The sequence below is a fragment of the Ranitomeya imitator genome, chromosome 5 (assembly GCF_032444005.1).
Source record: "Ranitomeya imitator isolate aRanImi1 chromosome 5, aRanImi1.pri, whole genome shotgun sequence".
In the NCBI taxonomy this organism is placed as follows: Eukaryota; Metazoa; Chordata; class Amphibia; order Anura; family Dendrobatidae; genus Ranitomeya; species Ranitomeya imitator.
This window is the reverse complement of record NC_091286.1, coordinates 698,244,565-698,270,695: the sequence shown is the minus strand read 5'-3', so window position 1 is coordinate 698,270,695 and position 26,131 is coordinate 698,244,565. Positions and strand designations below refer to the sequence as shown.

The following is a 26,131-nucleotide window of genomic DNA, read 5'->3' as shown; positions in this document are numbered from 1 at the left end:
CTGGCGCGCCTGTGTCTCCTCGCCGTCTCCGCAGAGGGCATAACGCCCTGCACGGAGCAGTGGGGAGCGGGCGCGGCTCCCACCATCCGTTATCGCCGCGTTACGCGGGTTTGTCGCTCCGGCTTCTATCAGGCACTTTGGGTCAGGCAGTGCGGCGGACACCCCGGCCGCTGATAGGAGGACGCCCGGCGGCAGCTCGCGGCCCCTCAGTGTCACCCAGGACAACATGGCGGCTGTGAGGAGCGTGGGAGCGCTGGCCCGGCTGGGCGGGAGCTCAGGTACGGGGGGCACAGGGGACGGCGGCGCCATGACATCACATAGCATCAGTCCTGTCACCCGACTACACAGCCTTCTGCCCGGCAGTCACCATTGCCTCATCACTGGGGGCTCTGATACAGCCGGGTGTGGGGATACATTGCTCTGCAGGAGGGCTGTGTACACTACTCCACATAGGTCCCTCCATGGCGCCCCCTGCAGAGAATGCTGGGAAGGTGGCATCCATGAGCGCCCTATGACAACTCTTCCTGTTGCGTCCTCTCCAGCAGTGCCATTGGGACTCAGGGATTCATCCCTCACTGTCGCTGGGATCTGATGAGATGACCGGAAGGGTTGTCATAGGATCTGTGCATGTTAGAACTGATAGGATTAGTGGTGATGATCGGTGTCCTAGATGGTTTTCCTGAGGGCAGCATCATGTTGGGGCAGAGACCCTGATTCCAGACATGTCGCTTACTGGGCTGTGTGCTGCCGTTTCTAGTCAATCAGTGTTTTATCATCAGGAGATTATCACTGCAGGGCTAGGTGTCCTGTGCCTCCTGGTCCAACCACACCCCACCACTGATAGTGTACACAGGAAGCAGCCAATCAGTGGTGTGGGGGCGGGGTTAGACGGCTCAGTATTCTGAGCTCTGTAGCAGAGAAAACTGATTCCATTACAACGGCTGCACCCAGAAACGTACAGTGGGTAAGGAAAGTCTTCTGCCCCTTTGCTCAGACTCTCATATGTAAGTCCCATGCTGTCCATTTTCTTGTGATCCTCCTTGAGATGGTTCTCCTCCTTCATTCCACAAAGTCAACTATCACTGCAGCCTCCACCAGTCAGGCCTTTATGGCAGAGTGGACTGACGGAAGCCTCTCCTCAGTGCAAGACATATGAAAACCGCATAGAGTTTGCTAAAAAAAACACATGAAGGACTCCTAGACTATGAGAAATAAGATTCTCTGGTCTGATGAGAGGAAGATAGACCTTTATGGTGATAATTCTAAGCGGTATGTGTGGAGAAAACCAGGCACTGCTCATCACCTGCCCAATACAATCCCCACAGTGAAACATGGTGGAGGCAGCATCATGCTATGGGGGTGTTTGTCAGCTGCAGGGACAGGGCGACTGGTTGTCATTGAAGGAAACATGAATGCGGCCAAGTACAGAGATATCCTGGATGAAAACCTCTTCCGGAGTGCTCTGGGCCTCAGACTTGGCCGAGGGTTCACCTTCCAACAAGACAATGACCCTAAGCACACAGCTAAAATAACAAAGGAGTGGCATGAGAACATCTCTGTGACCATTCCTGTCCGGCCCAGTCAGAACCCTGACCTAAACCCAACTGAGCATTTCTGGAGAGACCTGAAAATGACGTCCACCAACGTTCACCATCCAACCTGACGGAACTGGAGAGGATCTGCCAGGAAGAATGGCCGAGGATCCCCAAATCCAGGGGTGAAAAACTTGCATCATTCCCAAGAAGACTCATGGCCGTACTAGCTCAAAAGGGGCTTCTACCCAATACTGAGCAAAGGGGCTGAAGATTTATGACCATGGGATAGTTCAGTTTTTCTTTCTTAATACATTTGCAAAAATTATTACATTTGTTTTTTTTTTTTCAGTGTAGATGGGGGCAGACTGTACATTAATGAGAGAAAATGAACTTTATAGAATTTATCAAATGGCTGCATTGAAACAAAGAGTGAAAAATTTACAGGGGTCTGAATAATTTCCGTACCCACTGTAAGTGACACATGTCTGGAATCAGCGTCTCTGCCCTGACATCATGCTGTTGTCTGATTACACAAGCTGCTGACAGATTCCCTGTAATCCAGTTAGTGGCAGTATTAGCAGCGTCTCCTGACCGGCTGACTACAACTCCCAGCATCTGGACCAAGCAGAGGATCAGACCTGTGACTCCACTGGTGACATGATGGGGGTAGTGTCCCCTTCTCTCCTCTTGTGACCTTGGTACATGGTCAGTGGCAGGAGCTCTCCTGCCCCCTGCAGGCAACTATTAAGAACTATAATCACTTCCCTTTGAGAACTGTCATTACTTTCCTGCACTTTACTCACCGGCCTAAAACTATAGTACAGAATCAGACGAAGAATCTCCAGCTCAGGACCACTGAGCCCCATGTTGTGTGACCACTGTTCCCCAACCCCCCCATGTTGTGTGATCACCGTTCCCCAACCCCCCATGTTGTGTGATCGCCGAGCCCCAACCCCCCATGTTGTGTGACCACTGAGCCCCTCTTCTCTGCCCCTGCCTTCTCCTTGGCTTCAGTGTGTGTGCTGATGTTTGGCTGCAGGGGGCGATCTCCTGGCGCTGAGCCCGGCGTCTGCTCCTGTATGTAGGGGAAAGGTCCTGCTTCTCACATGGCGCGCCCCTCCTGCCTCCCCAGTGTTATCGGCTCTGCTGTGCCCTCCAGGGCATAGTACAGCTGTGTGCGTCACGTGCTGTGTGACAGCGGGCAGAGTACAGCCGGGACTGGGGGCAGCGCAGCGGACATCTACAGGCTCCCTGCCATCTGAGGTGGTGCGCCCCCTGCTGGCAGTGATGGCTGCTTCATGTATCTGTCTCATAGACCTGATATACGACCAGGGAGCAGTGACTGCACTGAGCATGGAGGATGATGGGGACTGACCGGGGCATAGATGAGGGAGCGGTGACTGAACCGAGCGCGGAGGATGATGGGGACTGACCGGGGCATAGATGAGGGAGCGGTGACTGAACCGAGCGCGGAGGATGATGGGGACTGACCGGGGCATAGATGAGGGAGCGGTGACTGAACCGAGCGCGGAGGATGATGGGGACTGACCGGGGCATAGATCAGAAAGCGGTGACTGAACCGAGCGCGGAGGATGATGGGGACTGACCGGGGCATAGATCAGAAAGCGGTGACTGCACCGAGCGCGGAGGATGATGGGACTGACCGGGGCATAGATCAGAAAGCGGTGACTGCACTGAGCGCGGAGGATGATGGGGACTGACCGGGGCACAGATCAGGGAGCGGTGACTGCACCGAGCGCGGAGGATGATGGGGACTGACCGGGGCATAGATCAGGGAGCGGTGATTGCACCCAGCGCGGAGGATAATGGGGACTGACCGGGGCACAGATCAGGGGGCGGTGACTGCACCGAGTGCGGAGGATGATGGGGACTGACCGGGGTATAGACCAGGGAGCGGTGACTGCACTGAGCGAGGAGGATGATGGGGACTGATCGGGGCATAGATCAGGGAGCGGGGACTGACCGGGGCATAGGTCAGGGAGCGGTGACTGCACCGAGCACGGAGGATGATGGGGACTGACCGGGGCATAGACCAGGGAGCGGTGACTGCACCGAGCGCGGAGGATGATGGGGGCTGACCGGGGCATAGATCAGGAGATCAGGGAGCGGTGACTGCACCGAGCGCGGAGGATGATGGGGACTGACCGGGCATAGATCAGGGAGCGGTGACTGCACCGAGCGCGGAGGATGATGGGGACTGACAGGGGCATAGATCAGGAGATCAGGGAGCGGTGACTGCACCGAGCGCGGAGGATGATGGGGACTGACCGGGCATAGATCAGGGAGCGGTGACTGCACCGAGCGCGGAGGATGATGGGGACTGACCGGGCATAGATCAGGGAGCGGTGACTGCACCGAGCACGGAGGATGATGAGGACTGACCGGGGCATAGATCAGGGAGCGGTGACTGCACCGAGCGCGGAGGATGATGGGGACTGACCGGCGCACAGATCAGGGAGCGGTGACTGCACCGAGCGCGGAGGATGATGGGGACTGACCGGGGCATAGACCAGGGAGCGGTGACTGCACCGAGTGCGGAGGATGATGGGGACTGACCGGGGCATAGATCAGGGAGCGGTGACTGCACCGAGCGCAGAGGATGATGGGGACTGACCGGGGCATAGATCAGGGAGCGGTGACTGCACCGAGCGTGGAGGATGATGGGGACTGACCGGGGCATAGACCAGGGAGCGGTGACTGCACCGAGCGCGGAGGATCATGGGGACTGACCGGGGCATAGATCAGGAGATCAGGGAGCGGTGACTGCACCGAGCGCGGAGGATGATGGGGACTGACCGGGGCATAGACCAGGGAGCGGTGACTGCACTGAGCGTGGAGATGATGGGGACTGACCGGAGCATAGATCAGGGAGCGGTGACTGCACCGAGCGCGGAGGATGATGGGGACTGACCGGGGCATAGACCAGGGAGCGGTGACTGCACCGAGCGCGGAGGATGATGGGGACTGACCGGGGCATGGATCAGGGAGCGGTGACTGCACCGAGCGCGGAGGATGATGGGGACTGACCGGGGCATGGATCAGGGAGCGGTGACTGCACCGAGCGCGGAGGATGATGGGGACTGACCGGGGCATGGATCAGGGAGCGGTGACTGCACCGAGCGCGGAGGATGATGGGGACTGACCGGAGCACAGATCAGGGAGCGGTGACTGCACCGAGCGCGGAGGATGATGGGGACTGACCGGGGCACAGACCAGGGAGCGGTGACTGCACCGAGCGCGGAGGATGATGGGGACTGACCGGGGCATAGATCAGGGAGCGGTGACTGCACTGAGCGCGGAGGATGATGGGGACTGACCGGGGCATAGATCAGGGAGCGGTGACTGCACCGAGCGCGGAGGATGATGGGGACTGACCGGGGCATAGATCAGGGAGCGGTGACTGCACCGAGCGCGGAGGATGATGGGGACTGACCGGGGCATGGATCAGGGAGCGGTGACTGCACCCAGCGCGGAGGATGATGGGGACTGACCGGAGCACAGATCAGGGAGCGGTGACTGCACCGAGCGCGGAGGATGATGGGGACTGACCGGGGCACGGATCAGGGAGCGGTGACTGCACCCAGCGCGGAGGATGATGGGGACTGACCGGGGCATAGATCAGGGAGCGGTGACTGCACTGAGCGCGGAGGATGATGGGGACTGACCGGGGCTTAGATCAGGGAGCGGTGACTGCACTGAGCGCGGAGGATGATGGGGACTGACCGGGGCATAGACCAGGGAGCGGTGACTGCACTGAGCGCGGAGGATGATGAGGACTGACCGGGGCATAGATCAGGGAGCGGTGACTGCACCGAGCGCGGAGGATGATGAGGACTGACCGGGGCATAGATCAGGGAGCGGTGACTGCACCGAGCGCGGAGGATGATGGGGACTGACCGGGGCATAGATCAGGGAGCGGTGACTGCACCGAGCGCGGAGGATGATGGGGACTGACCGGGGCATAGACCAGGGAGCGGTGACTGCACCGAGCGCGGAGGATGATGGGGACTGACCGGGGCTTAGATCAGGGAGCGGTGACTGCACCGAGCGCGGAGGATGATGGGGACTGACCGGGGCACAGATCAGGGAGCGGTGACTGCACCGAGCGCGGAGGGTGATGAGGACTGACCGGGGCACAGATCAGGGAGCGGTGACTGCACCGAGCGCGGAGGATGATGGGGACTGACCGGGGCATAGATCAGGGAGCGGTGACTGCACCGAGCGCGGAGGATGATGGGGACTGACCGGGGCATAGATCAGGGAGCGGTGACTGTGCGGAGGATGATGGGGACTGACCGGGGCATAGATCAGGGAGCGGTGACTGCACTGAGCGCGGAGGATGATGGGGACTGACCGGGGCATAGATCAGGGAGCGGTGACTGCACCGAGCGCGGAGGATGATGGGGACTGACCGGGGCTTAGATCAGGGAGCGGTGACTGCACTGAGCGCGGAGGATGATGGGGACTGACCGGGGCTTAGATCAGGGAGCGGTGACTGCACTGAGCGCGGAGGATGATGGGGACTGACCGGGGCATAGACCAGGGAGCGGTGACTGCACTGAGCGCGGAGGATAATGAGGACTGACCGGGGCATAGATCAGGGAGCGGTGACTGCACCGAGCGCGGAGGATGATGAGGACTGACCGGGGCATAGATCAGGGAGCGGTGACTGCACCGAGCGCGGAGGATGATGGGGACTGACCGGGGCATAGACCAGGGAGCGGTGACTGCACCGAGCGCGGAGGATGATGGGGACTGACCGGGGCTTAGATCAGGGAGCGGTGACTGCACCGAGCGCGGAGGATGATGGGGACTGACCGGGGCACAGATCAGGGAGCGGTGACTGCACCGAGCGCGGAGGGTGATGAGGACTGACCGGGGCATAGATCAGGGAGCGGTGACTGCACCGAGCGTGGAGGATGATGGGGACTGACCGGGGCACAGATCAGGGAGCGGTGACTGCACCGAGCGCGGAGGATGATGGGGACTGACCGGGGCACAGATCAGGGAGCGGTGACTGCACCGAGCGCGGAGGATGATGGGGACTGACCGGGGCATAGATCAGGGAGCGGTGACTGCACCGAGCGCGGAGGATGATGGGGACTGACCGGGGCACAGATCAGGGAGCGGTGACTGCACCGAGCGTGGAGGATGATGGGGACTGACCGGGGCACAGATCAGGGAGCGGTGACTGCACCGAGCGCGGAGGATGATGGGGACTGACCGGGGCACAGATCAGGGAGCGGTGACTGCACCGAGCGTGGAGGATGATGGGGACTGACCGGGGCATAGATCAGGGAGCGGTGACTGCACCGAGCGTGGAGGATGATGGGGACTGACCGGGGCATAGATCAGGGAGCGGTGACTGCACCGAGCGCGGAGGATGATGGGGACTGACCGGGGCACAGACCAGGGAGCGGTGACTGCACCGAGCGCGGAGGATGATGGGGACTGACCGGGGCATAGATCAGGGAGCGGTGACTGCACCGAGCGCGGAGGATGATGGGGACTGACCGGGGCACAGATCAGGGAGCGGTGACTGCACCGAGCGCGGAGGATGATGGGGACTGACCGGGGCATAGATCAGGGAGCGGTGACTGCACCGAGCGTGGAGGATGATGGGGACTGACCGGGGCATAGATCAGGGAGCGGTGACTGCACCGAGCGCGGAGGATGATGGGGACTGACCGGGGCACAGATCAGGGAGCGGTGACTGCACTGAGCGTGGAGGATGATGGGGACTGACCGGGGCATAGATCAGGGAGCGGTGACTGCACCGAGCGCGGAGGATGATGGGGACTGACCGGGGCACAGATCAGGGAGTGGTGACTGCACTGAGCGTGGAGGATGATGGGGACTGACCGGGGCACAGATCAGGGAGCGGTGACTGCACCGAGCGTGGAGGATGATGGGGACTGACCGGGGCATAGATCAGGGAGCGGTGACTGCACCGAGCGTGGAGGATGATGGGGACTGACCGGGGCACAGATCAGGGAGCGGTGACTGCACCGAGCGTGGAGGATGATGGGGACTGACCGGGGCACAGATCAGGGAGCGGTGACTGCACCGAGCGCGGAGGAGAAGCTTCTATAACATCTTTCTGTTTTGCAGGTTTCACATCCAGATCTTTCTCCATGTCTTCCGCCATTCTGTGTAAGTAACGTCGCCTGTCAGAGCGCAGCTCCTGCTCCCACATTATTCCCACTCTCCATACAGATCCAGAGATCCGAACCTTTATATTCACTGCTGCATTTGTCTTTTTATTATTATTTCTATAGCGTCATTAATTCCGTGGTGCTGTACATGAGAAGGGGTTACATACAGAGTTATAGATATTGTTTACAGTAAACTAATTTACAGTGACAGACCGGTACAGAGGGGAGAGGACCCCGTCCTTGCGGACTTACATTCTATGGGATAGTGGGGAAGAGACAGAAGGTCGGGAGTGCAGCAGCTCTGGCGGCGGTGAGGCGGTAGAATTGTTATTGTAGGCTTTCTTGAAGAGATGGGTTTTTAGGTTCCGTCTGAAGGATCCGAGGCTGGTGGATAGTCTGACTTGTTGAGGCGTGGAAGTTCAGAGGATGGGGGATATTCGGGAGAAATCAGTTAGAACAAAGGGAGAGAAGTACCTGGGATTCTGGGGTGCAGTGGGTATTCCAGATTAGGAGATAGTTCAGACGTACCAGTTAGAACAGAGGGAGAGAAGTACATCGACGGGGAGGTGCTCACAGGATAATACAGCAGTGTACTCTAGAGACACGCCCCTTTGGTAAAAAGAATGCTCGTATGTATGTACACCGTGACTGCACCAGCAGAACAGTGAGTGCAGCTCTGGGATGTAATTGAACATGTTGGTGACCTGCTGTATTGATCAGTTGTGATGCTGGCAGTCGGACCCCCACACTTCTACTATTTGTGGTCTTCCGTTCAGTGTTACGGTTCCAGATTTCATCTGTTTCTCTCTTTGCAGCAAGGACTCACGTGAACTACGAGGTGAAAAAAGATGTCGCCGTTGTCCGATTCAACACCCCAAACTCTAAGGTTCGTTCCTAGTTCTCTCCAGAACAAATGATATACCTGGGAATAGGCCCTGCTCGGGGCGTGTGTGCTCGTGCCGTGGTCACCGGACCTCCCTGTCCGGTGCTTGTGCCGTGGTCACCGGACCTCCCTGCTCGTGGGTTGTGTGCTTGTGCTGCGGTCACCAGACCTCCCTGCTCGTGGGTTGTGTGCTTGTGCCGCAGTTACCAGACCTCCCTGCTTGGGGCGTGTGTGCTTGTGCCGCGGTCACCGGACCTCCCTGCTCGGGGCGTGTACTTGTGTCGCGGTCACCGGACCTCCCTGCTCGGGGAGTGTGTACTTGTGCCGCTTTCACTGGACCTCCCTGCTCGGGGCGTGTGTGTTTGTGCCGCGGTCACCGGACCTCCCTGCTCGGGGCGTGTGTGCTTGTCGCTGTCACTGGACCTCGCTGCTCTGGGCTTGTGTACTTGTGCCGCAGTCACCGGACCTCCCTGCTCGGGGCTTGTGCACTTGTGCCGCTGTCACTGGACCTCCCTGCTCGGGGCTTGTGTACTTGTGCCGCTGTCACCGGACCTCCCTGCTCGGGGCTTGTGTGCTTGTGCCGTGGTCACCGGACCTCCCTGCTCGGGGCTTGTGTGCTTGTGCCGCATTCACCAGACCTCCCTGCTCGGGGCTTGTGTGCTTGTGCCGCGGTCACCGGACCTCCCTGCTCGGGGCGTGTGTGCTTGTGCCGCATTCACCGGACCTCCCTGCTCGGGGCTTGTGTGCTTGTGCCGCGGTCACCGGACCTCCCTGCTCGGGGCTTGTGTGCTTGTGCCGCATTCACCAGACCTCTCTGCTCGGGACTTGTGTGCTTGTGCCGCGGTCACCGGACCTCCCTGCTCGGGGCGTGTGTGCTTGTGCCGCATTCACCGGACCTCCCTGCTCGGGGCTTGTGTACTTGTGCCGCTGTCACTGGACCTCCCTGCTCGGGGCTTGTGTACTTGTGCCACGGTCACCGGACCTCCCTGCTCGGGGCGTGTGTGCTTGTGCCGCATTCACCGGACCTCCCTGCTCGGGGCGTGTGTGCTTGTGCCGCAGTCACCGGACCTCCCTGCTCGGGGCGTGTGTGCTTGTGCCGCAGTCACCGGACCTCCCTGCTCGGGGATTGTGTACTTGTGTCGCTGTCACTGGACCTCCCTGCTCGGGGCTTGTGTACTTGTGCCGCGGTCACCGGACCTCCCTGCTCGGGGCTTGTGTACTTGTGCCGCGGTCACCGGACCTCCCTGCTCGGGGCTTGTGTACTTGTGCCGCTGTCACTGGACCTCCCTGCTCGGGGCTTGTGTACTTGTGCCGCGGTCACCGGACCTCCCTGCTCGGGGCTTGTGTACTTGTGCCGCGGTCACCGGACCTCCCTGCTCGGGGCTTGTGTACTTGTGCCGTGGTCACCCGACCTCTCGCCTCTGCCCCCTACAGGTGAACACGTTGTCCCGGCAGCTGCAGAGCGAGTTCGGCGATGTGATGAACGAGATTTGGGCGAATGACGCGGTGAAGAGCGCCGTCCTCATCTCCGCCAAACCCGGCTGCTTCATCGCCGGCGCCGACATCAAGTGAGTGATACCGTGCAATAACCCGGGCGCTTAACCCCTTCCTGCTTGTGGTTCGTGTGCTCTGAGCAGTTCAGACATGACTCCTCTCCCCCCAGCATGATCGAGGCGTGTACGACGCCCCAGGAGGTGACCCTGCTCTCACAGTCCGGACAGAAGATGTTCGAGAAGCTGGAGAAGTCCCCGAAACCCATCGTGGCTGCAATCAATGGCTCCTGCCTGGGCGGGGGGCTGGAGGTGCGTGCCTGGGGAGGGAAGGGGCTGGAGGTGCGTGCCTGGGGAGGGAGGGGGCTGGAGGTGCGTGCCTGGGGAGGGAGGGGGCTGGAGTTGCGTGCCTGGGGAGGGAGGGGGCTGGAGGTGCGTGCCTGGGGAGGGAAGGGGCTGGAGGTGCGTGCCTGGGGAGGGAGGGGGCTGGAGGTGCGTGCCTGGGGAGGGAAGGGGCTGGAGGTGCGTGCCTGGGGAGGGAGGGGGCTGGAGGTGCGTGCCTGGGGAGGGAAGGGGCTGGAGGTGCGTGCCTGGGGAGGGAGGGGGCTGGAGGTGCGTGCCTGGGGAGGGAGGGGGCTGGAGGTGCGTGCCTGGGGAGGGAAGGGGCTGGAGGTGCGTGCCTGGGGAGGGAAGGGGCTGGAGGTGCGTGCCTGGGGAGGGAAGGGGCTGGAGGTGCGTGCCTGGGGAGGGAAGGGGCTGGAGGTGCGTGCCTGGGGAGGGAGGGGGCTGGAGGTGCGTGCCTGGGGAGGGAAGGGGCTGGAGGTGCGTGCCTGGGGAGGGAGGGGGCTGGAGGTGCGTGCCTGGGGAGGGAGGGGGCTGGAGGTGCGTGCCTGGGGAGGGAAGGGGCTGGAGGTGCGTGCCTGGGGAGGGAAGGGGCTGGAGGTGCGTGCCTGGGGAGGGAGGGGGCTGGAGGTGTGTGCTTGGTGGAGGGAGGGGGCCGGAGCTTTGGTACCCAGTTGTGGGGGGTTGAATGACAGCAAGCAGAGATTTCACGCGTCATGTTCCGTGTCCAGGTGGCCATCGCCTGCCAGTACCGTGTGGCTACGAAGGATAAGAAGACTGTCCTGGGGACCCCGGAGGTGCTGTTGGGTCTGCTGCCCGGGGCGGGGGGCACACAGAGGCTCCCTAAGATGGTGAGTGACCCCTGATGAGACCCCCGCCTGCTCCTCTGATGGGTCCAGTTCTCATCTCCTCTTTTCTCCTGCAGTTGGGTCTTCCATCTTCCTTCGATATGATGCTGACCGGCAAGAACATCCGTGCTGACCGGGCCAAGAGGATGGGTCTGGTGGACCAGCTGGTGGACCCCCTGGGTGAGGGCCGCGGAGCCGTTAGACGCCCCTTTCTTATTACCGTCACCCGGATCCTGATAAGACGCAGGGAATGAGGAAGCTGACGGACGAGCTGAATGTCTTCTGTACCCGACAGGTCCCGGCCTGAAGAGCCCTGAGGAGCGAACCATGGAGTATCTGGAGGAGGTGGCTGTCAGCTACGCCCGAGACATCGCCGACAAGAAGATCTCCCTGAAGAAGCCGAAGGGGCTGATGGCAAGTAGGTGTCTCCACCGGTTTGTTTTGTCTTCTGTACATCCCACCCCCACCTCACAAGGTGATTGCGGCGCTCCCATTGCTTTCCATGGGAGCCTGATGAAAACTGGGTATGTACAGCTGTAGCACTGGCACTACCGGGGCACGGCCGGCTATGTACAGCTGTAGCACTGGCACTACCGGGGCATGGCCGGCTATGTACAGCTGTAGCACTGGCACTACCGGGCATGGCCGGCTATGTACAGCTGTAGCACTGGCACTACCAGGGCATGGCCGGCTATGTACAGCTGTAGCACTGGCACTACCGGGGCACGGCCGGCTATGTACAGCTGTAGCACTGGCACTACCGGGGCACGGCCGGCTATGTACAGCTGTAGCACTGGCACTACCGGGGCACGGCCGGCTATGTACAGCTGTAGCACTGGCACTACCGGGGCATGGCCGGCTATGTACAGCTGTAGCACTGGCACTACCGGGCATGGCCGGCTATGTACAGCTGTAGCACTGGCACTACCAGGGCATGGCCGGCTATGTACAGCTGTAGCACTGGCACTACCGGGGCACGGCCGGCTATGTACAGCTGTAGCACTGGCACTACCGGGGCACGGCCGGCTATGTACAGCTGTAGCACTGGCACTACCGGGGCACGGCCGGCTATGTACAGCTGTAGCACTGGCACTACCGGGGCACGGCCGGCTATGTACAGCTGTAGCACTGGCACTACCGGGGCACGGCCGGCTATGTACAGCTGTAGCACTGGCACTACCGGGGCATGGCCGGCTATGTACAGCTGTAGCACTGGCACTACCGGGGCACGGCCGGCTATGTACAGCTGTAGCACTGGCACTACCGGGGCACGGCCGGCTATGTACAGCTGTAGCACTGGCACTACCGGGGCACGGCCGGCTATGTACAGCTGTAGCACTGGCACTACCGGGGCATGGCCGGCTATGTACAGCTGTAGCACTGGCACTACCGGGGCATGGCCGGCTATGTACAACTGTAGCACTGGCACTACCGGGGCATGGCCGGCTATGTACAGCTGTAGCACTGGCACTACCGGGGCATGGCCGGCTATGTACAACTGTAGCACTGGCACTACCGGGGCATGGCCGGCTATGTACAACTGTAGCACTGGCACTACCGGGGCACGGCCGGCTATGTACAGCTGTAGCACTGGCACTACCGGGGCACGGCCGGCTATGTACAGCTGTAGCACTGGCACTACCGGGGCACGGCCGGCTATGTACAGCTGTAGCACTGGCACTACCGGGGCACGGTCGGCTATGTACAGCTGTAGCACTGGCACTACCGGGGCTCGGCGGCTATGTACAGCTGTAGCACTGGCACTACCGGGGCACGGTCGGCTATGTACAGCTGTAGCACTCGCACTACCGGGGCTCGGCGGCTATGTACAGCTGTAGCACTGGCACTACCGGGGCATGGCCGGCTATGTACAGCTGTAGCACTGGCACTACCGGGGCACGGTCGGCTATGTACAGCTGTAGCACTGGCACTACCGGGGCTCGGCGGCTATGTACAGCTGTAGCACTGGCACTACCGGGGCACGGTCGGCTATGTACAGCTGTAGCACTCGCACTACCGGGGCTCGGCGGCTATGTACAGCTGTAGCACTGGCACTACCAGGGCACGGCCGGCTATTCATTATTTATAGGATAACTCTGATCGCTGTGGGTCTGACTGCTTGATCCAGCAGAGTTTACGTTGCTGACCCTCCCTCCATTCATGGTGGATCCCAGAATTGGCGGTGCGCTGAATGGTGCTGATGCTGAGCGCACACATCCATGCTGGTTCTCAGCATCTCTGGGGGTCTCTGCAGTTGGACCCCCAGTGATCAGCACATTATCCCCTATCCTTTATATAGGGAGTCACTTGCAATCTTTGGGGGACCACTTTATAGGAATATTCTAGGACATTGATGCGCTGCCGCTGGGTGGGATCCGGGGACCTCGTCTCCTTCACACGGAGAAATCTGTGACTCGCTCCTCACCCCGTCGCCTTCTTTATTCCAGAGATCACAGACTACGTCATGTCCGTCCCATTCGTAAGACAACAAGTGTATAAGATGGTGGAGAAGAAAGTGATGAAACAGACGAAGGGCTTGTATCCAGCCCCCTTGAAAATCATTGAGGTACTGGGGCGTCCTTACCAGTTATACAGGGGAGCGGCCGCACTGGGGGTCCCATCGCATGACTTGTTCTCCCGATGTCTCCTCACAGGTGGTGAAGGCCGGCGTGGAGCAAGGCCCGGAGGCCGGATACCTGGCAGAGTCTCAGGTGTGTCTGTGTATCGTGGAGAGTCTGGTGGGGCGCCACCTAGTGGCATCATTGTGCTATTGCATCACTTGGTGCAGGAGGAATTTAGGGCTTAAAATACTATAAACCTCTATCACAAGATTGGCAGCAGGGATGGGCTCGCAGCGTGGATGGGCTCGCAGCGTGGATGGGCTCGCAGCGGGGATGGACCACCTGCCCCCGCGATCTGTATCGTATCCTTACCTTCATGTCTCTGACTCCTCTTTTCCTGGCAGAGGTTTGGTGAACTGGGCATGACCAGCGAGTCCCGGGCGCTCATCGGCCTCTACCACGGCCAGGTCCAGTGCAAGAAGAACAAGTTTGGGTCTCCGCAGAGGGAGGTCAAGTGAGTGGATCTCGGCAATCTGTTGTCTGTCTTGAAGGGATCTTGTGATCAGGTTTATGGGGCGGACCAGGCCCGGTAACCCCTGTGCCCTCTGCAGGATTTTATGACTCTTCCAGGAGTGTCATGGGCGGTTATTACTTACTATTTTTTATTGGTGCGCTGTTCCTTTAAGACCATATCCTGAGATCTGCATACTGTATTGAGGCCGTAAGTGATCCTCTGTAGCGCCCGCACATACTGCAGCACTGCACTCCCAGGGGGTCGCACATGGCTGGTGGCTCGTACACGGAGGCATAGAGGGGTCTGTAACGCCTCACCCCAAACCCTGTTATCTGCCCCAGCTCTTCATTCCCCCGGCTCTTCTTCTTGCAGGACCCTGGCGATCCTCGGCGCCGGGCTGATGGGGGCCGGAATTGCACAGGTCTCGGTGGATAAAGGTCTTAAGACGATCCTGAAAGACACGACGGTGGAAGGTCTGGGCCGAGGACAGCAGCAGGTGTTCAAAGGGTGAGGACACGGCTGATTGCTGTCAGTGAATGGAGTCAGTGAAGGCGGCGTCCTGATTCTCACTGTCATGATGAACTACACGTCCCATTAGCTACAGCACAACGAGTGCTGCAAAAACTGCGTAAAAGCGCGGCCTAATCTCACTACTGATACTGCAGGTAAAATGTACCAAACCGGGCACAACGGTAAGAAAACAGATGTCTGACGCTCATGTATACAGCTGGAACATGGGCACTACAGCGGCACAGCCGGCTATGTACAGCTGGAACATGGGCACTACAGCGGCACAGCCGGCTATGTACAGCTGGAACATGGGCACTACAGCGGCACAGCCAGCTTATTTACAGCTGTAGCACTGGCCCTACAACGGCACAGCCGGCTATTTACAGCTGTAGCACTGGCACTACAACGGCACAGCCGGCTATGTACAGCTGGAACATGGGCACTACAGCGGCACAGCCGGCTATTTACAGCTGTAGCACTGGCCCTACAACGGCACAGCCGGCTATGTACAGCTGTAGCACTGGCACTACAACGGCACAGCCGGCTATGTACAGCTGTAGCACTGGCACTACCGGGGCATGGCCGGCTATGTACAGCTGTAGCACCGGCACTACAGGGGCACGGCCGGCTATGTACAGCTGTAGCACTGGCACTACAGGTTCACGGCCGGCTATGTACAGCTGTAGCACTGGCACTACAGGGTCACGGCCGGCTATGTACAGCTGTAGCACTGGCACTACCGGGGCACGGACGGCTATGTACAACTGTAGCAGTGGCACTACAGGGGCACGGACGGCTATGTACAACTGTAGCAGTGGCACTACAGGAGCACAGCCGGCTATGTTCAGCTGTAGCACTGGCACTACAGGGGCACGGACGGCTATGTACAACTGTAGCAGTGGCACTACAGGAGCACAGCCGGCTATGTTCAGCTGTAGCACTGGCACTACAGGGGTACAGCTGTAGCACTGGCACTACCGGGGCATGGCCGGCTATGTACAGCTGTAGCACTGGCACTACAATGGCACAGCCGGCTATGTACAGCTGTAGCACTGGCACTACCGGGGCACGGCCGACTACAGCTGTAGCACCGGCACTACAGAGGCACGGCCGGCTATGTACAGCTGTAGCACTGGCGGCTATGTACAGCTGTAGCACTGGCACTACCGGGGCATGGCCGGCTATGTACAGCTGTAGCACTGGCACTACCGGGGCACGGCCGACTACAGCTGTAGCACCGGCACTACAGAGGCACGGCCGGCTATGTACAGCTGTAGCACTGGCGGCTATGTACAGCTGTAGCACTGGCACTACCGGGGCACGGCCGGCCATGTACAGCTGTGAAAAGTAGGTTTAGTATCATCCTCTGACTTCTCTTTCCTCCCGCAGCCTGAATGACAAGGTAAAGAAGAAGAGTGTGACCTCATTTGAGCGGGACAGCATCATGAGTAACCTGACCGGTCAGCTGGATTACGGAGGGTTTGGGGGCAGTGACATGGTGATAGAGGCAGTGTTTGAGGACCTGAAGATTAAACACAAAGTCCTGCAGGAGGTGGAAGCCGTAAGTACCTGCTCCCATTCTGTTCATGGCACAGACACAACTCTGCTCATTCTGTAATAAAATATTCTATCTCAAAATTCGCAGCCACGGGTCGCACTGAACCACCCCGATGTTACTTATATTTGTCACAAACTGCTCTATGCTGCCCCCTATCTTCAGGATAATTAGACGGTTGGCCCACTATTAACAGAGGAGACCGGGACTATTGCCAATAATCTTCCTCAGCACTGAGCACATCATACTTCACCTTGTCCTTATATCAGCACCAAAGTTACACCCACGCACCTCACAACAGGGCTAGTCATGGGATGTGGATTCAGTTTTTGGAAATTGATATTCCTAACATTCACGATACCTTCATTCCTGACGATTGCAGAAGTTCAAGATCGCTACCATGTTTTTATCAGGATTTTACCTTTTCATATATCGCTAACCGCTATGCCACGTTTCCAGCTGGCTACTACTGATTTGGGGCTTATAGACAGGTGTCACAGTTATGAAAAAATATGCATATTCTTCCTCTATTTAGTCTTGAAATTGAACATTTATGTCCCGTTAATATCTGATTAATACAAACCCCAATATTCATAACTTTCCATCGGAAACATAAAGCCTGGGGAAGTTCTTTCATCATAGCGGCTGGAGAGGAGCCTACTACTCCTCCTCTACTCAGATAAGCACCAAACTTCATATCCGTTCCCACAGCAGATGTTCTGCCTTAATTGTTTGTTCACCGGCTATCCTGGCTTAAAAGGGATTTTAATTATTTTGTCACTTCTCAGACATATGTAACCTCACCTTGCCTATGTTAAGATATGTAATTCTCCTGCAAGGCGAGTTCGCTCTTGTCCCTCTAGACCGATTCTGTGTGAAAGGAGGGGGGTGGGAAAAAAAAAAAAAATCAATGACTAGATGACACTGATACAGTTCTGCTCCTCCAGGTCATCCCTCCGCACTGTATATTCGCCAGTAACACGTCTGCACTCCCAATCTCTCAGATTGCTGCTGTCAGTAAGAGACCAGACAAGGTAAGCAATGATGATTTTTTTTTTTTTTTTTTTTTAACTTGTTTGGTGGTCACATTGAGTATCTCCAAGCTTCATCTCCACCCGTTCATTAAATTTTAGCTCCCATAGTCAGACGGCTATGTGCAGGAGTTGTATGGACTCCACAGCTGTACAGCCGGCTATGTGCAGGAGTTGTATGGACTCTACAGCTGTACAGCCGGCTATGTGCAGGAGTTGTATGGACTCTACAGCTGTACAGCCGGCTATGTGCAGGAGTTGTATGGACTCCACAGCTGTACAGCCGGCTATGTGCAGGAGTTGTATGGACTCTACAGCTGTACAGCCGGCTATGTGCAGGAGTTGTATGGACTCTACAGCTGTACAGCCGGCTATGTGCAGGAGTTGTATGGACTCTACAGCTGTACAGCCGGCTATGTGCAGGAGTTGTATGGACTCTACAGCTGTACAGCCGGCTATGTGCAGGAGTTGTATGGACTCTACCGCTGCACAGCCGGCTATGTGCAGGAGTTGTATGGACTCTACAGCTGTACAGCCGGCTATGTGCAGGAGTTGTATGGACTCTACAGCTGTACAGCCGGCTATGTGCAGGAGTTGTATGGACTCTACAGCTGTACAGCCGGCTATGTGCAGGAGTTGTATGGACTCTACAGCTGTACAGCCGGCTATGTGCAGGAGTTGTATGGACTCTACAGCTGTACAGCCGGCTATGTGCAGGAGTTGTATGGACTCTACAGCTGTACAGCCGGCTATGTGCAGGAGTTGTATGGACTCTACAGCTGTACAGCCGGCTATGTGCAGGAGTTGTATAGACTCTACAGCTGTACAGCCGGCTATGTGCAGGAGTTATATGGACTCTACAGCTGTACAGCCGGCTATGTGCAGGAGTTGTATGGACTCTACAGCTGTACAGCCGGCTATGTGCAGGAGTTGTATAGACTCTACAGCTGTACAGCCGGCTATGTGCAGGAGTTGTATGGACTCTACAGCTGTACAGCCGGCTATGTGCAGGAGTTGTATAGACTCTACAGCTGTACAGCCGGCTATGTGCAGGAGTTGTATGGACTCCACAGCTGTACAGTCGGCTATGTGCAGGAGTTGTATGGACTCTACAGCTGTACAGCCGGCTATGTGCAGGAGTTGTATGGACTCTACCGCTGCACAGCCGGCTATGTGCAGGAGTTGTATAGACTCCACAGCTGTACAGCCGGCTATGTGCAGGAGTTGTATGGACTCTACAGCCGGCTATGTGCAGGAGTTGTATGGACTCTACAGCTGTACAGCCGGCTATGTGCAGGAGTTGTATGGACTCTACCGCTGTACAGCCGGCTATGTGCAGGAGTTGTATAGACTCTACAGCTGTACAGCCGGCCATGTCCAGGAGTTGTATAGACTCTACAGCTGTACAGCCGGCTATGTGCAGGAGTTATATGGACTCTACAGCTGTACAGCCGGCTATGTGCAGGAGTTGTATAGACTCTACAGCTGTACAGCCGGCTATGTGCAGGAGTTGTATAGACTCTACAGCTGTACAGCCGGCTATGTGCAGGAGTTATATGGACTCTACAGCTGTACAGCCGGCTATGTGCAGGAGTTGTATGGACTCTACAGCTGTACAGCCGGCTATGTGCAGGAGTTGTATGGACTCTACAGCCGGCTATGTGCAGGAGTTGTATGGACTCCACAGCTGTACAGCCGGCTATGTGCAGGAGTTGTATAGACTCTACAGCTGTACAGCCGGCCATGTCCAGGAGTTGTATAGACTCTACAGCTGTACAGCCGGCTATGTGCAGGAGTTGTATAGACTCTACAGCTGTACAGCCGGCTATGTGCAGGAGTTATATGGACTCTACAGCTGTACAGCCGGCTATGTCCAGGAGTTGTATAGACTCTACAGCTGTACAGCCGGCCATGTCCAGGAGTTGTATAGACTCTACAGCTGTACAGCCGGCTATGTGCAGGAGTTGTATAGACTCTACAGCTGTACAGCCGGCTATGTGCAGGAGTTGTATGGACTCTACAGCTGTACAGCCGGCTATGTGCAGGAGTTGTATGGACTCTACAGCTGTACAGCCGGCTATGTGCAGGAGTTGTATAGACTCTACAGCTGTACAGCCGGCTATGTGCAGGAGTTGTATGGACTCTACAGCTGTACAGCCGGCTATGTGCAGGAGTTGTATGGACTCTACAGCTGTACAGCCGGCTATGTGCAGGAGTTGTATGGACTCTACCGCTGCACAGCCGGCTATGTGCAGGAGTTGTATGGACTCTACAGCCGGCTATGTGCAGGAGTTGTATGGACTCTACAGCTGTACAGCCGGCTATGTGCAGGAGTTGTATGGACTCTACAGCTGTACAGCCGGCTATGTGCAGGAGTTGTATGGACTCTACAGCCGGCTATGTGCAGGAGTTGTATGGACTCTACAGCCGGCTATGTGCAGGAGTTGTATGGACTCTACAGCTGTACAGCCGGCTATGTGCAGGAGTTGTATGGACTCTACAGCTGTACAGCCGGCTATGTGCAGGAGTTGTATGGACTCTACAGCCGGCTATGTGCAGGAGTTGTATGGACTCTACAGCCGGCTATGTGCAGGAGTTGTATAGACTCTACAGCTGTACAGCCGGCTATGTGCAGGAGTTATATGGACTCTACAGCTGTACAGCCGGCTATGTGCAGGAGTTGTATGGACTCTACAGCTGTACAGCCGGCTATGTGCAGGAGTTATATGGACTCTACAGCTGTACAGCCGGCTATGTGCAGGAGTTGTATGGACTCTACAGCTGTACAGCCGGCTATGTGCAGGAGTTGTATGGACTCTACAGCTGTACAGCCGGCTATGTGCAGGAGTTGTATGGACTCTACAGCTGCACAGCCGGCTATGTGCAGGAGTTGTATGGACTCTACAGCTGTACAGCCGGCTATGTGCAGGAGTTGTATGGACTCTACAGCTGTACAGCCGGCTATGTGCAGGAGTTGTATGGACTCTACAGCTGTACAGCCGGCTATGTGCAGGAGTTGTATGGACTCTACAGCTGTACAGCCGGCTATGTGCAGGAGTTGTATGGACTCTACAGCTGTACAGCCGGCTATGTGCAGGAGTTGTATGGACTCTACAGCTGCACAGCCGGCTATGTGCAGGAGTTGTATGGACTCTACAGCTGTACAGCCGGCTATGTGCAGGAGTTGTATGGACTCTACAGCTGTACAGCCGGCTATGTGCAGGAGTTGTATGGACTCTACAGCTGTACAGCCGGCTATGTGCAGGAGTTGTATGGACTCTACCGCTGCACAGCCGGCTATGTGCAGGAGTCTTACAGATTTGTTCTCAGACAGTAGATCTCCACCTATATCTAAAGTACAACTCCCAGCATGCAATTATAGACTGAGAGTATTACTGGTATTGGACAGCTTGTATAACTCCTATCCTCTCCTTCCAGGTTATAGGAATGCACTACTTCTCTCCTGTGGATAAGATGCAGCTATTGGAAATCATCACCACAGATAAGACGTCTCAGGACACGGCCGCCTCGGCTGTAGCCGTTGGGCTCAAGCAGGGGAAGGTCATCATTGTGGTCAAGGTAAGTTTCCCTGAAATGAGGACAGATTTGAGATCGGCCAGCAGGTGTAAGCTCCAGGCGCCTGCAGTAACCCTCTACCTCCCCCTGCTGCCGTGCAGTAACCCTCTACCTCCCCCTGCAGCCTTGCAGTAACCCTCTACCTCCCCCTGCTGCCGTGCAGTAACCCTCTACCTCCCCCTGCTGCCGTGCAGTAACCCTCTACCTCCCCCTGCAGCCGTGCAGTAACCCTCTACCTCCCCCTGCAGCCGTGCAGTAACCCTCTACCTCCCCCTGCAGCCGTGCAGTAACCCTCTACCTGCCCCTGCTGCCGTGCAGTAACCCTCTACCTCCCCCTGCTGCCGTGCAGTAACCCTCTACCTCCCCCTGCTGCCGTGCAGTAACCCTCTACCTCCCCCTGCTGCCGTGCAGTAACCCTCTACCTCCCCCTGCTGCCGTGCAGTAACCCTCTACCTGCCCCTGCTGCCGTGCAGTAACCCTCTACCTGCCCCTGCTGCCGTGCAGTAACCCTCTACCTGCCCCTGCTGCCGTGCAGTAACCCTCTACCTCCCCCTGCTGCCGTGCAGTAACCCTCTACCTCCCCCTGCAGCCTTGCAGTAACCCTCTACCTCCCCCTGCTGCCGTGCAGTAACCCTCTACCTCCCCCTGCTGCCGTGCAGTAACCCTCTACCTCCCCCTGCAGCCGTGCAGTAACCCTCTACCTCCCCCTGCAGCCGTGCAGTAACCCTCTACCTCCCCCTGCAGCCGTGCAGTAACCCTCTACCTGCCCCTGCTGCCGTGCAGTAACCCTCTACCTCCCCCTGCTGCCGTGCAGTAACCCTCTACCTCCCCCTGCTGCCGTGCAGTAACCCTCTACCTCCCCCTGCTGCCGTGCAGTAACCCTCTACCTCCCCCTGCTGCCGTGCAGTAACCCTCTACCTGCCCCTGCTGCCGTGCAGTAACCCTCTACCTGCCCCTGCTGCCGTGCAGTAACCCTCTACCTGCCCCTGCTGCCGTGCAGTAACCCTCTACCTCCCCCTGCTGCCGTGCAGTAACCCTCTACCTGCCCCTGCTGCCGTGCAGTAACCCTCTACCTCCCCCTGCAGCCGTGCAGTAACCCTCTACCTCCCCCTGCAGCCGTGCAGTAACCCTCTACCTCCCCCTGCAGCCGTGCAGTAACCCTCTACCTGCCCCTGCTGCCGTGCAGTAACCCTCTACCTCCCCCTGCAGCCGTGCAGTAACCCTCTACCTGCCCCTGCTGCCGTGCAGTAACCCTCTACCTGCCCCTGCTGCCGTGCAGTAACCCTCTACCTGCCCCTGCTGCCGTGCAGTAACCCTCTACCTGCCCCTGCTGCCGTGCAGTAACCCTCTACCTGCCCCTGCTGCCGTGCAGTAACCCTCTACCTGCCCCTGCAGCCGTGCAGTAACCCTCTACCTGCCCCTGCAGTCGTGCAGTAACCCTCTACCTGCCCCTGCAGTCGTGCAGTAACCCTCTACCTGCCCCTGCAGCCGTGCAGTAACCCTCTACCTGCCCCTGCAGTCGTGCAGTAACCCTCTACCTGCCCCTGCAGTCGTGCAGTAACCCTCTACCTGCCCCTGCAGTCGTGCAGTAACCCTCTACCTGCCCCTGCTGCCGTGCAGTAACCCTCTACCTGCCCCTGCTGCCGTGCAGTAACCCTCTACCTGCCCCTGCTGCCGTGCAGTAACCCTCTACCTGCCCCTGCTGCCGTGCAGTAACCCTCTACCTGCCCCTGCTGCCGTGCAGTAACCCTCTACCTGCCCCTGCAGTCGTGCAGTAACCCTCTACCTGCCCCTGCAGTCGTGCAGTAACCCTCTACCTGCCCCTGCTGCCGTGCAGTAACCCTCTACCTGCCCCTGCAGTCGTGCAGTAACCCTCTACCTGCCCCTGCAGTCGTGCAGTAACCCTCTACCTGCCCCTGCAGTCGTGCAGTAACCCTCTACCTGCCCCTGCAGCCGTGCAGTAACCCTCTACCTGCCCCTGCAGTCGTGCAGTAACCCTCTACCTGCCCCTGCTGCCGTGCAGTAACCCTCTACCTGCCCCTGCAGTCGTGCAGTAACCCTCTACCTGCCCCTGCTGCCGTGCAGTAACCCTCTACCTGCCCCTGCTGCCGTGCAGTAACCCTCTACCTGCCCCTGCTGCCGTGCAGTAACCCTCTACCTCCCCATGGTGTAATAGTGCGGTGACGGGGCTCCTGTCTCTCCTCTTACAGGACGGGCCAGGATTTTACACCACCCGGTGCTTGGCTCCTATGATGGCGGAGGTTGTGCGCGTCCTGCAGGTAAGTGACATCACCGCACCTACTTGGACATCATCTGTGGGGTATGCACCTGATCAGCGGGGTCTCTACTCAACTTTAGGAAGGTGTAGCTCCCAAGAAGCTGGATGCCCTCACCACTGGCTTTGGGTTCCCAGTGGGCGCCTCCACTCTGGCTGACGAGGTGGGCATTGACGTGGCGGCCCATGTGGCCGAGGACCTGGGCAAGGCTTTCGGGGAGAGGTTCGGTGGAGGAAACGTTGACTTCCTGAAGGCATTGGTGCAGAAGGGATTTTTGGGTGAGTGACTGGTCGGGGATCTCGCAGTGCCTATGTGGACACTCGGTCATCCCTCCAACTGTTGCTCCCTGTTATCAGCCATTTCTTTTTCAGAAGAGGCTGATTGGGCCTCTGCACATTTAGGAGATCTGCCTCGGCTTGAAACTTGCACGTTTTATTCTTTTTTCAGGACGTAAATCTGGGAAGGGTTTCTACGTGTACCAGCCGGGGCAGAAGGAAAGAACTGTGAACTCCGGAGCCGAGGAGATCCTGGAGAAATACAAGCTGCAGGCCAGACCGGATGTGTAAGTGCTCTGTAGATCCGGGAGCGTCCATCGCCCGTCCTCGGAGATCCGCACTGACACATTGGGATAAGCCATCTCTACACTCGCAAACGTTTTCATTCACTGACTGCAAGCATGGATCGTAAAAATGAAAAACTGAAGTTGTGCAAGGGGGGAAAAAACAAATTGACATCGTTACTTGTGGCTCACATTGCGGGCCGTGTGATGGCTACTATTGGCATTATGGTCAGGGCCAGTAATGCCACAAGCAGTCATTTATCCCTTACCCCAGTGTTTGCATTCAATGCTGGAAATGGCGCCTCCAAGTGGAATTTCAGAGTGATATGTCAGTTTGTGTACTTGTGTCTAGGCGTGTCTCATAACTTGCTCGTTTTGGGTACGCAGCTCCTCCGATGAAGACGTCCAGATGCGTCTGGTCACCCGTTTTGTGAATGAAGCCGTCCTGTGCCTGCAGGAGGGGATCCTCAGTAACCCTGTGGAGGGCGACATCGGAGCAGTGTTTGGGCTCGGCTTCCCGCCGTGTCTTGGAGGTGAGTGGATCGCCCACGAGTCGATGGCTCCCGACAAGATCTGAGTTTCCGCACGTGGGGCCGAACTAATGACAGAACGTCGCAGAGCAGCAACGAATATCCAGCACCGTTCTGCTCTTCATCTGTCTGATTCCTCCGTGGCTTTTGTTCACCTATATACATATATATATATATTTTTTTACGTTATGTTGCGTCCACCTCCAGGCTTTTCTGCGGTTTCTTGCTCGCTAACACCGCTCCTCTCCTCGTCTCGTAGGTCCCTTCAGATACACCGACGCTTTTGGGGCAAATCGCATTGTGGAGAAGATGAGGAAGTACGAGGGTGTGTACGGGAGCCCCTTCACCCCCTGCCAGCTGCTGCTGGATCACGCCAAGGACTCCAGCAAGAAGTTCCACCACTAGTCCCTGCCGCCCCGGTAGTGGCCGCGCCCCGGTGTCTGAGCACCGTGAGACCGGAGAATGTACGGAGGAGCAGCGGCGGTCTGTATCGCCTCGCGTGCCTTAGATCTACATCGGCCCGGAGTTCACGCCATGTTGACGCTTTCCTGAAGAGTTTAATTTTTTGCACTTAACGCTCAGAGACTTTTTAACTCTTTAATGTCCCCTGTGGACGAGCAGACGGCGCTGCAGCAGCGCAACAATTCCTCCATGGCACATGGATGTCATCAATAAACTGTTTTCAGAGATCGGAGTCGCAGCCATGTAGTTCTTTAGATTGTGTGTGTGTGTGTGTGTGTATACACTGGGGTGTGCGCATACGTGTGTGTGTGGTAGGGGGGTCACACGTGACGTGAGAACGAGGCTTCATCTGTTTGGGGGATCACGGTAACTTTCCACTAATGTGGACCGATCGCTGCAGCCTCTACCTTGTGGCCAGTCCTGCGGCAGCCGGCGATCACTTACATCTCTTCTTCTCACCACCTGGATGTATAGTCTCGTCTTCCCATACTGCGTCCCTGTATATCACTTTCCCAGGGATGTGACGCAGCGCACCGTCCATGCGATGGCACACAGCATTCATCACACCAGGCCATAGTGGTCCAGTGTGACATGGGTCTAGTTTGATGCCCATTGTAGGGGCTTCCTCTAGTGACATGGGGTGAGTATAAGCTTTCTAACTGTGCTGTGACTAGTCTGACTCCTTACAGTTGCAAAACTGACACTGCGCACCCTGACCATTTTGCCTGTCTCCGCTCTGCACGCCCTGACCCTTTCCTGTTGTCGCTCTACACGCCCTGTCCATTTTACCTGTCTCCGCTCTGCGCGCACTGACCCTTTATTGCCTTGCGTCGCTCTGCGCACCCTGACCCTTTTTCTTTTGCCTGTTGCCACTCTGAGCCCTGACCCTTTCCTGCCGTCGCTCTGCGCACCCAGACCCTTTATTGCCTGTCGCCGCTCTGCGCACCCTGACCCTTTATTGCCTGTCGCCGCTCTGCGCACCCTGACCCTTTATTGCCTGTCGCCGCTCTTCGCGCCCTGACCTCTATTATAGCAGCAGTACGATTATCATTAATTTGTGACACTGTCATTCTTCTGTGGTATCAGACCAAAAACCCTTCACCCTCTTTGGGCAGTCATGGCCTTCGCTTTGTTTGGCTCTGCTCTTTTTGGGGGAGACTTTTCCTTTTTTTTTTCCGTAGGCAATGACTACTGCTCATGGGAAGGACTGTACGAGCCGCTGCTGTCAATGCTTTCACATTTGTCAGTCGCTCAGATTCTCTTCTGCTCCCAACCCCAGAGCT

The 26,131-nt window shown here is 57.6% G+C and overlaps 1 protein-coding gene across 1 annotated transcript; it reads left to right on the top strand.

The window, feature by feature from the left end:
- The first annotated feature begins 35 nt into the window (after positions 1 to 35).
- On the top strand, positions 36 to 25,075 carry HADHA (hydroxyacyl-CoA dehydrogenase trifunctional multienzyme complex subunit alpha). The gene is made up of 20 exons (XM_069728501.1): positions 36 to 278; positions 7,668 to 7,709; positions 8,527 to 8,597; positions 10,029 to 10,162; positions 10,258 to 10,396; positions 11,158 to 11,277; positions 11,352 to 11,454; positions 11,570 to 11,692; positions 13,722 to 13,840; positions 13,929 to 13,985; positions 14,240 to 14,349; positions 14,722 to 14,856; positions 16,249 to 16,420; positions 17,362 to 17,448; positions 20,884 to 21,024; positions 23,232 to 23,300; positions 23,380 to 23,575; positions 23,745 to 23,859; positions 24,244 to 24,389; positions 24,646 to 25,075. Exons 1-20 carry the CDS (start codon positions 227 to 229, stop codon positions 24,789 to 24,791), a joined length of 2,277 nt encoding a protein of 758 aa, XP_069584602.1. The 5' UTR covers positions 36 to 226; the 3' UTR covers positions 24,792 to 25,075.
- The last annotated feature ends 1,056 nt before the right edge of the window (positions 25,076 to 26,131 follow it).